General features: G+C 42.7%; 1 protein-coding gene across 4 annotated transcripts in view; it reads right to left on the bottom strand.

The window, feature by feature from the left end:
- Window positions 1-13,923, bottom strand: part of cryzl1 (crystallin, zeta (quinone reductase)-like 1) — a 100,323-nt gene that overhangs the window by 40,236 nt on the left and 46,164 nt on the right. For all 4 annotated transcript variants that reach the window (XM_070893819.1, XM_070893818.1, XM_070893820.1 and 1 more), the window contains one exon: window positions 6,425-6,536. In XM_070893819.1, the coding sequence (XP_070749920.1) occupies window positions 6,425-6,536 (112 nt within the window). The remainder of the gene's footprint in view (window positions 1-6,424; window positions 6,537-13,923) is intronic.

Raw genomic sequence — 13,923 nt, 5'->3', positions numbered from 1 at the left:
TCATGAGTGACCATCAGCAGATGCGAGGTCTTTCACTTTTACCAGGAATGTTTTACTCAAAGCCTGCGGTCACGGTGTACGTCTTTAGGTATAGAATGATAATTTTCATAATAATCATGATTACATCTGTCGGTTATGTGTTGTATCAGTCTCTGTGACAGTGCCTAGCAATGATGTCACGCAATGATCTCATGCCATGTCATCCTGTCACCTTTTACAGAAGAAGCCATCGACAATGAGGTCCGTGCAGAGACGAAAGGGTGGGGGGCCACCAGTCCCTAGCGACATCACTGAGATGGAGAAGCGGGTGCTCGCACTTGTGGGGAAGCAACCCCGGACAGCCACGGAAGCATCTGCAGACCCTGAAGTGATGCCACGTGAGGAAAGCTTACACCATTGTGGAATGTATAGTCAACACATGCCACACCCGTTCATTTCCGAACAATCATATATGATAGGTGATTTCTAAAATTGTCACAGAAATAATACTGGCCAAATGAAAATCATTGCCATGCAAGTGTGTTGATAGTCATGAAATGTGATGTCTGTGATGATTTTGAGAGCGGTGGTGCTTTTGTCGTGCATATGCTGTGTGTAGCGCTGGACTCTCCTTGTGACCCGAGCACCCGCTTCTCCTCTAATAACTTCAGTTGTGTTTTTCAGCTCATCCAGCAGCACGGCCCCAGGCAAGACCACAGAAGCCAGATGGTGGGGATGCGGGGCCAGACTCTCCGGACAATCCTACATCTGGTGCTGAGGAGCTCAGATTCTCGCCCGTCAATCCACTGGGTCTGTTCTCCACGGATGAGGAGCGCGGATTTGGAGGAACCTGCATCGCCACGCTCCAGAAGCCATTCCACCCGAAGGCCATTTAGTACTCATCCGGTCATTCCCGCCTCCACTCTGGAGGTACCGGTCCCAAGCACCTCGCCACAGGGCACCCCTTTTGACCCCAGGACGGCACTGACCCCGCGGAGGCCTTGTGGACACAGCAGGTCTGTTCCACGTGCGCCACGAGAGCGGAGAGATGATACAGTTGTCCAGGAGGACTGTAGATATTGGTGACCTGCTCATCGAAGCATTGGGGGCCATATCCCGACAGTTGTCCACCATGATGGAGTACATTCCGCGGATGGCAGAAGCCCTGGATGCGATAGCCAGGAACGCTGCTGGCACAGGCCTCCAATGGTCCCAGAGCGCGGCACTCCACCCCTAGGTTCTGCACGACAGATGAGAGCAAGGACCAAGATCCTGCTTCTGCATCAGAGAATGTTGTCCCCTCAGCACCCTCCGCTCCCGTACAACCACCGCATCTGCCTTCATCCCCCCCAATGAGGCACCACCTGAGGAGCTCCTCAGCCAGGCGCCGTAGAGCGAAGAAGGGAAGGGGTACAGGTGGGGAGAAGAAGGGGAGGGGGGAAAGAAAATGAGGTGCATGTCCGCAGGTGATGGTTGTGTTATATCTCCATCTGGTGGCTTGCAATTTGTTGCAATGTATGGGGGCTGGGGACCACCCTCCTGCTTTGCCTTTGTATTCTGTGTTACTGGACATGTGGAACATTTGATTGATGTCAATGGTGGAAAAAGTGGGGTGTGGGCAGGAGTTGGGTGATATTGCCTGTGATACTTATGATTCCACATCAATGTTGGTATAAAAAATGTTTTATTGAACATAACCTTGTTGCGCATTGTCTCAGATAGCTGGACCGTTACATGCTGGTGATTCCTGAACATGAAAGGATTAAATACAACTTAACTTCAATCAACGTAAACTTTAACTGACACCAAGATGATGGGCACCATTGATTTCTGAGCTGCACACACACAGCAGTGTCAGCGTTGTCACTCACATCAACGTTCTTTCAGGCAAATCGTTCAGCTATCAGCTCCTCACGTAAGAGTCTTGCAGCTATGCAGCCACCACCTGCGGTCTGGAGGGGGTCGTGGGCATGGTTGCATAACCAGCTTGATTGTCTGGCCCTAGGTCAGCATCCAGCCCCTCGTCGTCCTCTTCCTCTCTCTCCTGAGGTGGAGCATCAGTCCCTTCTGGCAATTCTTGGCCCCTCCCGATAGCCAGGTTGTGCAGCATCGAGCACACGACCACAAATTTATCTACTTGCTCAGGATTGTATTGTAGCTCCCCTCCTGAGTGGTCCAGACATCTGAAATGCTGCTTAAGCACAGTTATTGTTTTCTGGACCACATTGCGTGCATCTCTGTGGCTCTGGTTGTATCGCTTCTCGGCCTCGGTGTAGATGTCATGCAGGAGGGGTCATGAGCCAGGTGGCCAGGCCATATCGGTTATCACCAAGCATCCAGCATTGTCCTTGTGGCTGACTCTTAAAGATGTCAGAGACAGCGCTCTTACGCAGGATATGAGCCTCATTGAAGGTGCCCGGATATTTGGCATTCACTGCCAGTATGATCTGGTTGTGGTCAACAACTAGTTGAACCTTCAGGGAGTGAAATCCTTTTCTGTTACGAAAATGCTCTGGGTCCCGAGAAGGTGGTCGCATGGCGGTGTGAGTTCACTGTACAGCTCCCTGCACCCTGAGAAACTGAGCAATGCGGTAGAATGCTCCAGCCCTGTCAGTCTGAGCCTGCGTGGTCATGGGGAAGCTGATAAAGTCCATCCTTCTCACTTACAGGGCCTCCGTGACCTGTCTAATGCAGCGATGGGTTGCATGGTGAGACAGAGGGCAAATCTCGACCGCGGAGGCCCGAAAGGAACTGGATGCATAGAAAGACAGTGCCGCGGTGACCTTGACCTTGACAGTAACTGCTGTCCTGATGGCAAGCTGCATATGTGGCCTGATGAGCTCACATATTTCATTGATCACCACCTTGTGGAAGCACAGTCTCCGAAGGCAGGTGTGGTTGGAGACGACGAGGCAAGACCTCTTTTCTTTGTATTTGCGGGGGTTTATGCTCTGATCCTCCTCCTCATTCTTGCACATCGTAAATTGGGGACATAATGATGTGCATCACACATTGAGCCATTTGCACTCTGCAGCATCTGTGCATTAATCGATGCAGGCTGAGAAATGGCTGGCCCCATTGCAATGAAAGTATAATAGCAATTGATCAGAAGCAATTATTTCCTCACTAAAATACACCTAGAGTAAACCTCCAATAATCCAGAGTCTGAAAATATATCTGTTGAGATGGTCACTTCACCTGAGAAGAATTCCAGAATAATTGCAAACTTCCCCAAAGTTGAAGCAGCCTTTTGAATGAAGTGACCTGCGATTTAAAAAATGGCAGCCATGCTGCTGGCATTATAGTTCAGAACAGTTCCACTTTTTATGGGTGTTTTTTTGGGCGAGCGATATTGTGGGCGATGTGTGCGAGGTGGTGAAAGTGATGGTGGGCGACCTCCTGGGCGTTAGTTTCGCCAAATGTGCTCTTTACGACAAAAAAAAGCGGGCGGGCGGTATTATTGAATTTCGGCGTTAATTCCGTGTGGAAAGTAATGCTGGGCGATATTATGGGCATTGATTTCGTCCAATCTGATGATTCCGCCCAAAAAAAGTGGGCGGGCGGTATTATTTTTTTCCCGGCGTTAAAGTTAAGCACATGCGGAAAGTAACGCTTGGCGATAAGTTTCCGAAAAATCCCCGTCAGCTTCCATTTTGTGGCTAAATGGGCGATATATGGGCTTATACGTCATTTTAGCGGTCAAATGGGCATTAAATGGATGTTAAGCAAGCAACAGTGGAGCTTCTAGCCCATAGTCTTAGAATAAGTGGCCGCTCATTTAAAACTGAAATCAGGAGGAATTTTTTCTCTGAGGGTTGTAAATCTATGGAATTCTCTGCCCCAGAGAGCTGTGGAGGCTGGGTCATTGAATGTATTTAAGGCGGAGATAGACAGATCTTTGAGCGATAAGGAATAAAGAGTTATGGGGATCTTATTGAATGGCGGAGCAGGCTCGAGGGGCCAAATGGCCTACTCCTGATCCTATTTCTTATGCTCTTATGTTTTAATCTGGTGAACCTCTGTCGCACCGCCTCCAAGGCAAGTATATCCTTCCTTAGATAAGGAGACCAAGACTAGGTATTTTAATCGCTCCACTATTGGTGGCTGTGCCTTCAACTGCCAAGGCCCTAAGCTCTGGAATTCCCTCCTGAAACCTCTATCTTTCTTTCCTCCTTTAAGACGCTCCTTAAAACCTACACCTTTGACCATCTACTCCAATATCTCCTGATGTGGCTCGGTGTCAAATTTCAGTTGACAATGCTCCTGTAAAGTGCCTTGGGATGGTTTACTACGTTCAAGGCACAATACAAGAACAAGTTGTTGTTGTTGTATTTGGTGCATTTTGAAGCCTATTATAATTCTGTCTTTCAAGTCAAAAATTGTGAATATAAAAGCAGTGGTATGGATATCCAAAAGCTTTACAGGGTTCACTTCATTCCATTAGGAACTCAACTTCATAGGTCATATTAATCTATCAACTAAAGCCTCTTGCTACACACACCTACAATAATCCCAAAGTACATCCACAAGACAAAACTGGCTCACGATAACATTTGCTTGGTCTCAGACTGCATGGCAACTGGGGTTTACCTAGGTTGACGGTATACTGACACTAAGTAGCTTCAAGAGGGATAAGAATGAGTCAACATCATCAAATAAAATTCAAATGAATCATCACACCAAACATTATTAAAACATGTTTTCCACTTATACATGCTGATCAATGTGCTGAGCATTTCAAATATTTTGCTTTTAAAATGTGTAATAGCAGACAAATGCTTAATATGCCTGTGTAATATTCCTCCATTCAATAAACAGTTAATACCACCATTAAAATGTTGGGCACAGTATGATCATATGAATGCTCTAAGCAATTGTGCACTACTTTGGCCAATAGCAATTTCCAGTTATATTGCTATTTTGACCCTTTCAAAATGTTTTATTTTCTTGCACTTGAAATAAAAATCATCACTAATTGAAGTCATTACAAACTTGAAGGCATAAAAAATACGGCTTGCAGTAGCAGGCACAGGAAGTTGGATTTTGTATTCTAGGGTGGACATGATTGGGATTGGCAATCTATTATACTCTTATTGATTGTTATCACTCCTCACATTTACAATGGATACTGATCATTTGAATACAGATGGCATAGGCTCTCTCCTCAGTTCTTGCACGGCAACAAGGAGATGTCCACAATCAGCTCATAAACAAATTGAAACAGCTTTCAAAGTAAGCACTATGACAACTCAACTGCAAATAGGTTTTGATTTATATGCCAGTCTAATATTTTTAAAACTAAGTAACACTCATCCCCACACTAATTTTGCCCTATTTTATTTACAAACTGTGGCAATTCCTCAAGTGTAGTGAAAGAAATGCTTAAATAAAGCCAGTCAATACATTTTCATAAAGGTGGCTGCAGCTCATCTTTAATATAAACCTGCACACAAGACAACAGCCACCCATACACTGCACAATTTCTCTGAAGAAAATGAGTAAAGAAGTTTGCATTTTAGAAGCTTAATTTATATGTAACTTTGTTGGAGATCAACATTAAATGAAATAACTTTAATGGCAACTTTCAGAAACCATCAGCTCATCTTCAACTTTTTCTGTAAAAGTTGCACTGTTTGCTAGAAAAGTTAACTTAACACGTTAATATCCCAACATTGAACTTGTCGAAGATGTTAATAGCTTGTGTTATATCCATGAAGCTTGTCCAATACAATACAACCTAGTATACACTGTTCCGATGAAAAATCATTGACCTGAAACGTGAACTCTGTTTCTCTTTCCAGATGCTGCCTGACTTGCTGAGTGTTTCCATTTTTTTCTGTTTTTATTATAGTATAGACTGTGTTTGATGAATAAATGTAAAAAACATATCAGGTGCTCACGGATTTCAAATAAATGGATAAACATGTTCAATCCTTGGTCTGTGCTAAGTTTACTAATTTTATCCAGGACAGAAATAGAAGTGCTACAACTGGCCTCAACACCACTGGAAGAGGGGGGTGGGGGGCGGTGAGAGAGAGAGAGAGAGAGAAAAAGAGAGAGAGAAAGAGAGACACAGAAAATCATGAATGGTTCTCACTCACAATTGCAATCTAGTAACCTCACCTTAAAAATACTTCTGTGTGGATGATGGCGGAGGACAGGATTAGCTCAGCTGAGATTTGGGGACGTTTACTATCTAGGGTGAAGAATGGCTACCTGGTTGAGATAGCAACCCTCCGTGAACAATGCATCAGGATAAATTAGTGCCTTAAAGAGCAGCGAGAAAGTTGGCAAAATAAAGAGATATATTACAATGTCTTATTTTGTTAGAATAATTATCAGTTCTAACATCTTTTAAGTCACAAAGTTATCTCTTTTTTAAATAAATGTCTATAAAGATTAATCTTGGTCATAAGAAAAAATATTTTCCACAGGTCACACATACCAACTGTCGGCCTCAATCCTTCCAAGTACTTCTTGTCCTCAAGGGTGCCTGCAGTAGAGATTACTTTTGCTCCTCGATGATGAGCCAACTGAACAACAATAGTACCAAATGGCTAGAAGAAAAGAAAAAGGAATGACAGGTCATTAGCCAATACTCACATGTATGAAATATTCAGTGTACTGAACTACTTTGTTTATAGTGGCATCATTTAATACAACACATTCTTCTATTAATCACAGCAAGTGCATGGCACCTCTGCTGGTGCAGACCATAAATATAAATAAGTTAAATGCCTTAGGCGAGAAGAAATTGGTTCCAAACCTAATCTCCCTTTCTAAAGCAGATTTAGTATACAAGTGTTTGGGATAGGTTACAGGACGAATGCACGCCTCAATACAAAGCATACTGCCAAGAAATACTTCACTACGAAAGCAGCAAAAAGATAATTGGGGAGGAAATTAAAGCACTGAGGAATCAAATGGAGTTCAACACAAGGATGGACAGGAGGGAGATAAGATGTTAAATGATTACTTTTTGGAAGGATTTTATTAGTGAGGATAATAACAACATATCATTCAATATCAAACATACATTGTATAGGCTCCAGACTTTGGTGTTAGTAAATGAACCATAACTTCTTCCAGCTAAACAGACCAAAGCCATCATCTTCGGCCCTGCCACAAAATGAGTACCCATGTGACCAACTCCTTCCTTCTCCCTGGATCAGGATGAACCAGACTGTTTGGAACCTTGGCATCCTGAGCTGAGCTGAGTTTCTGACCCTATATCTTCTCCATCATTTTCACCTCCAACACCCATCTATTATCTGCCACTGACACTCTCATTCATGCCTTTGTCACCTCTTGACTCCATTACTCCAATGGTCTTCTGGCCAGCTTTCCATCCTCCACATTCCAACTGCACAGATAGCAGTTAACGGATATGATGTAATTGGCATCACAGAGACATGGCTCCAGGATGACCAAGATTGGGAACTCAACATCCAGGGTATTCAACATTTAGGAAGGATAGACAGAAAGGAAAAGGAAGCGGGGTGGCGTTACTGGTTAAAGAGGAAATTAATGCAATAGTAAGGAAGGACATTGGCTTGGATGATGTGGAATCGGTATGGGTGAGCTACGGAATACCAAAAGGCAGAAAACGCTGGTGGGAGTTGTGTACAGACCACCAAACAGTAGTAGTGAGGTTGGGGACAGCATCAAACAAGAAATAAGAGATGTGTGCAATAAAGGTACAGCAGTTATCATGGGCGACTTTAATTTACATATAGATTGGGCTAGCCAAACTGGTAGCAATGCGGTGGAGGAGGATTTCCTGGAGTATATTAGGGATGGTTTTCTTGACCAATATGTTGAGGAACCAACTAGAGAGCTGGCCATCCTAGATTGGGTGATGTGTAATGAGAAGGGATTAATTAGCAATCTTGTTGTGTGAGGCCCCTTGGGGAAGAGTGACCATAATATGGTAGAATTCTTTATTAAGATGGAGATTGACACAGTTAATTCAGAAACTAGGCTCCTGAACTTAAGGAAATCTAACTTCGACGGCATGAGGCGTGAATTGACTAGAATAGACTGGCAAATGATACTTAAAGGGTTGACAGTGGATAGGCAATGGCAAACATTTATAGATCACATGGATGAACTTCAACAATTGTACATCACTGTCTGGAGTAAAAATAAAACAAGGAAGGTGGCTCAACCGTGGCGAACAAGGGAAATTAAGGATAGTGTTAGATCCAAGGAAGAGGCATATAAATTGGCCAAAAAAAGCAGCAAACCTGAGGACTGGGAGAAATTTAGAATTCAGCAGAGGAGGACAAAGGGTTTGATTAGGAGGAGGAAAATAGAGTACGAGAGGAAACTTGCCAGGAACATAAAAACTGACTACAAAAGCTTGTGTGAAGAGAAAAAAATTAGTGAAGACAAGCGAAGGTCCCTTGCAGTCGGACTCAGGTGAATTTACAATGGGGAACAAAGAAATGGCAGACCAATTGAACAAATACTTTGGTTCTGTCTTCACAAAGGAAGACACAAATAACCTTCCGAATGTACTGGGGACCGAGGGTCTAGAGTGAAGGAAGAACTGAAGGAAATCCTTATTAGGCGGGAAATTGTGTTGGGGAAATTGATGGGATTGAAGGCCAATAAATCTCCGGGGCCTGATTGTCTGAATCCCAGAGTACTTAAGGAAGTGGCCCTAGAAATAGTGGATGCATTGGTGATAATTTCCCAACAGTCTATTGACTCGGGATCAGTTCCTATGGACTGGAGGGTAGCTAACGTAAGACCACTTTTTAAAAAAGGAGGGAGAGAAAACAGGTAATTATAATAGGTTAGCCTGACATCAGTAGTGGGGAAAATGTTGGAATCAATTATTAAGGATGAAATAGCAGCGCATTTGGAAGGCAGTGACAGGATTGGTCCAAGTCAGCATGGATTTATGAAAGGGAAATCATGCTTGACAAATCTTCTGGAATTTTGTGAGGATGTAACTAGTAGAGTGGACAAGGGAGAACCAGTGGATGTGGTGTATTTGGACTTTCAAAAGTCCTTTGACAAAGTCCCACATAAGAGATTGGTGTTCAAAATCAAAGCACATTGTATTGGGGATAATGTACTGGCGTGGATAGAGAATTGGTTGGCAGACAGGAAGCAGAGAGTCGGAATAAACGGGTCCTTTTCGGAATGGGAGGCAGTGACTAGTGGAGTGCCGCAGGGCTCAGTGCTGGGACCCCAGCTCTTTACATTAATGATTTGGATGAAGGAATTGAATGTAATATCTCCAAGTTTGCAGATGACACTAAACTGGGTGGCAGGGTGAGCTGTGAGGATGATGCTAAGAGGCTGTAGGGTGATTTGGACAGGTTAGGTGAGTGGGCAAATGCATGGCAGATGCAGTATAATGTGGATAAATGTGAGGTTATCCACTTTGGAGGCAATAACACGAAGGCCGAATATTATCTGAATGGCGGCAGATTAGGAAAAGGGGAGGTGTAACGAGACCTGGGTGTCATGGTTCATCAGTCATTGAAAGTTGACATGCAGATACAGCAGGCGGTGAAGAAGGCAAATGGCATGTTGGCCTTCATAGCTAGGGGATTTGATTATAGGAGCAGGGAGGTCTTACTGCAGTTGTACAGGGCCTTAGTGAGGCCTCACCTGGAATATTGTGTTCAGCTTTGGTCTCCTAATCTGAGGAAGGACGTTCTTGCTATTGAGGGTGTGCAGCGAAGCTTCACCAGACTGATTCCAGGGATGGCTGGACTGACGTATGAGGAGTGACTGGATCAACTGGGCCTTTATACACTGGAGTTTAGAAGGATGAGAGGGGATCTCATAGAAACGTATAAGATTCTTACGGGACGGGACAGGTTAGATGCGGGAAGAATGTTCCCGATGCTGAAATAAAGATGAAAAAACTTTTTTAAAAACCCTTTCTTAAAAATTGTAATTTTTATTAAAATGGATAAAATTGACACTCCACAAAATTAAAATTAGTTTTTCAGAGCCATATGTTTGTTTGTTAAAACCCTAGTTACACCTGATCCAAAAGGGTCTAACTTTTAGTGGGGCATTAACAGCGATATTACCGTGGAAAAGCCGAAGTTTGTCAGTTTCACCGATTTCCCTGATTACATCGAAACATAGAGAATAGGTGCAGGAGTAGGCCATTCGGACCTTTGAGCCTGCACCACCATTCAATAAGATCATGGCTGATCATTCACCTCAGTACCCCTTTCCTGCTTTCTCTCCGTACCCCTTAGCTGTAAGGGCCATAGCTAACTCCCTCTTGAATATATTCAATGAACTGGCATCAACAACTCCCTGCGGTAGGGAATTCCACAGGTTAACAACTCTGAGTGAAGAAGTTTCTCCTCATCTCAGTCCTAATTGGCGTACCCCTTATCCTTTGACTGTCTCCCCTGGTTCTGGAACATTGGGAACATTCTTCCTGCATCTAACCTGTCCGGTCCTGTCAGAATTTTATATGTTTCTATGAGATCCCCTCTCATCTTTCTAAACTCCAGTGAATAAAGGCCCAGTCGATCCAGTCTCTCCTCATATGTCAGTCCAGCCATCCCGGGAATCTGTCTGGTGAACCTTCGCTGCACTCCCTCAATAGCAAGAACGTCCTTCCTCAGATTAGGAGACCAAAACTGAACACAATATTCCAGGTGAGGCCTCACCAAGACCCTGTACAACTGCAGTAAGACCTCCCTGCTCCTATACTCAAAACCCCTAGCTAGGAAGGCCAACATACCATTTGCCTTCTTCACCGCCAGCTGTACCTGCATGCCAACTTTCAAAGACTGATGTACCATGACACCCAGGTCTTGTTGCACCTCTCCTTTTCCTAATCTGCAGCCATTCAGATAATATTCTGTCTTTGTGTTTTTGCCACCAAATTGGATAACCTCACATTTATCCAAATTATACTGCACCTGCCATGCATTTGGCCACTCACCTAACCTGTCCAAGTCACCCTGCTGCCTCTTAGCATCCTCCTCTCAGCTCACACCACCACCCAGTTTAGTGTCATCTGCAAACTTGGAGATATTACACTCAATTCCTTCATCCAAATCATTAATGTATATTGTAAATAGCTGGAGTCCCAGCATTGAGCCTTGCGGCACCCCACTAGTTACTGCCTGCCATTCCGAAAAAGACCCGTTTATCCCGACTCTCTGCTTCTTGTCTGCCAACCAATTCTCTATCCACATCAATACATTACCCCCAATACCATGTGCTTTAATTTTGCACACCAATCTCTTGTGTGGGACCTTGTCAAAAGCCTTTTGAAAGTCCAAATGCACCACATCCACTGGTTCTCCCTTGTCCACTCTACTAGTTACATCCTCAAAAAATTCCAGATGATTTGTCAAGCATGATTTCCCTTTCATAAATCCATGTTGACTTGGACTGATCCTGTCTCGGCTTTCCAAATGCGCTATTATGTCACTTTTAATAATTGATTCCAACATTTTCCCCACTACTGATGTCAGGCTAACCGATCTATAATTACCCGTTTTCTCTCTCCCTCCTTTTTAAAAAAGTGGTGTTACATTAGCTACTCTCCAGTCCATAGGAACTGATTCGGAGTCGATAGACTGTTGGAAAATGATCACCAATACATCCACTATTTTGAATGCCGGCTGTGAGGAAGTCAACAGCGCAGCCAGTCTCGGAGCAGTGAATGACTGTCTACAACTTCAGGATTTCTTCATTAGGATGCATATGCGCCAAATCCTGAAGTTGCAGTCAGTTTCAAAGGGGTAATAACAGTGAACACTTCGTTCACTGTTATTAACCACCGAAAATTCCAGGGCAATATGAAAACTACTTGTATAAAAAAATAACATAATAAATGATGGCTACTAATTTTGAAAGTGTAAACCTTGCCTGACCATTCTTAAAAGCGTTTTTTGAGGAGGCGAGATCCCATTGATGATAAGAAAGTTGCATATTGCAATGTATCTTGTTTTCCAACATGCTTTTGATTGCATGACTCTTAGAAGCTAAGGTCAGTGGGTATCAAGGACAAAACATATATTAGTAGCACTCTAAAGAGAAGAAAGCAAAGAGTAGCAAGAAGTGGTAGGTCACAATGGTGGAGGGGGTATTGGAGTTTCAGCAGTATATGCTGTATCCCTCCTGGTGTTGGTATACATTAATAATCTAAAATTACAGTCTTAATGCAAAATAGTTAATTTTCAGATTACACAAAGTCAGGGTGGACTGTGGACTACGAGAAGGCAGCCAAGCTCTTACATAAAGTTCAACAAGGCTTGTGCCTGAGCTAATCAATGGTAAATTAAGTTTATTGAGAACAAATGCAAGGTACGACATACATGGAAATAAAACCATAGAGTATGTCTACTCCAGTGTTATCTAATACATTAGCCACTTTGGGACTCTAGATGTGGCTAATTGCATTTCTGTCAATGAAGGTTTATTTACTGGATTCTGTCTAGCTTGTCACAGTATACAGTTGTACATACCAAGGACTTCCAAAACTACACCGATCTTTGCCTTGCCCTGAGGTAGTTTGAAGGAAACAGCTGGTAATAGCGATCTTAACCCTGTGTAGTGTGTCCAGCAACAAAAAAAAAACCTTACACATAACCTAACAATGACAAAAAATGTTGCCACTAACACCTGTCTGGAATTAAATGTAGAGGCCCTTGTTCAAATCTGATGTGGCATCAACCAGCATAATTGCAAAAAAAACCCAAAAAGCTCGGAATGATTTTTTAAATGAAGAATACACTACCAGCAATTACTGTGTCCATAATGCCATTATATAGTTGCCTGATAATATTAATAATTTCATCTGAGTCAAACTTAATCAGCAGCTTCCAGAGTCCTTCTCTGCTGATTATGTCAATGTGCCTATGTGAGATAAATAAAGATCAAGTATCAACGTTGTCTTTATTCCAGACACTTCTCCTGCATCTGTCATCTTGTCGGGTATCCCATATTTTGCACGAAAAGCTGCATTGTGCTTCAGGTAGTACGTCATCCATAAGGTTTACCAAAGCTCAACTTATATATTTTAATTTAGTCACATTAATTGCTAAAGTAAGATTTTTCTCCCTTTCACTTATAAATAGTAAATGGTGAAACCACTGAGTTTAGACACCAGATAATTTCCCCAACAGAAGAAAGAAACTTTGACTGTTCAGCTAGAGTTCAGTGAGCTTTTGCAGAATAAAGAAGGGATAACAGTAGGAGTTTTAAGCAAGGGATTTAATTTTTTTTTTAGCCATGAGAGCTAAAGGATACAGTTTTGTTAACTGTTGACACTGGTTGTTCAGTCAGCTACTTAGTACTTCAGAAGTAAATATTTCTGATAAAATCAACAGATCTGAAATTTCAAAAACCCTCTCCAATTTATACAGTGTACTATTAACTAATTGATTCGAGCCATGAACCCTTGTTAAGTGAACCTTTGTTTTAAACTGAAATTTTACATGTTGGTAGGTTATAGCTTAATTTATACAGACACGTCTTGTGTATTTTGTTGCACAACTTGTATAGGTTCAATGACCTGTTTCACTGTAAATTAATAAGTCATTAATATGTTGTAGTAGACAGATTATTCACTGAACAAGAACTCAAAATAGTGACTACAGGAAACAATCAGATATTAAGGTGCAAAGTTTGTAGAAGAAGAGCATAAGAATTCTTCCAGACAAGAAAAAAGCATTAGGCTCAACAAGGCTGCTCCTTTTTTTTTGCAGATCAACCCCACCTCATCTCCTTCTGCTTTAAATTGCTTTTTGTTTCCTACATTACAACAATGACTACATGGCTTTGGGACGTCCAGTGGTCATGAAAGGCGCTATCGAAATGCAAGTGAGTGAGTGAGTGAGTGTCTTTCTGTGGGGCTTAAACTCTGGACTGAAAATCATAACATTCTGATATTGAAATCATCATACAGATTATTAAAAAATTGAGTACGGTGATACACCGCAG

This window comes from Pristiophorus japonicus, chromosome 11, assembly GCF_044704955.1.
Source record: "Pristiophorus japonicus isolate sPriJap1 chromosome 11, sPriJap1.hap1, whole genome shotgun sequence".
Lineage (NCBI taxonomy): Eukaryota > Metazoa > Chordata > Chondrichthyes > Pristiophoridae > Pristiophorus > Pristiophorus japonicus.
This window is presented reverse-complemented; position numbering and strand designations above follow the sequence as displayed.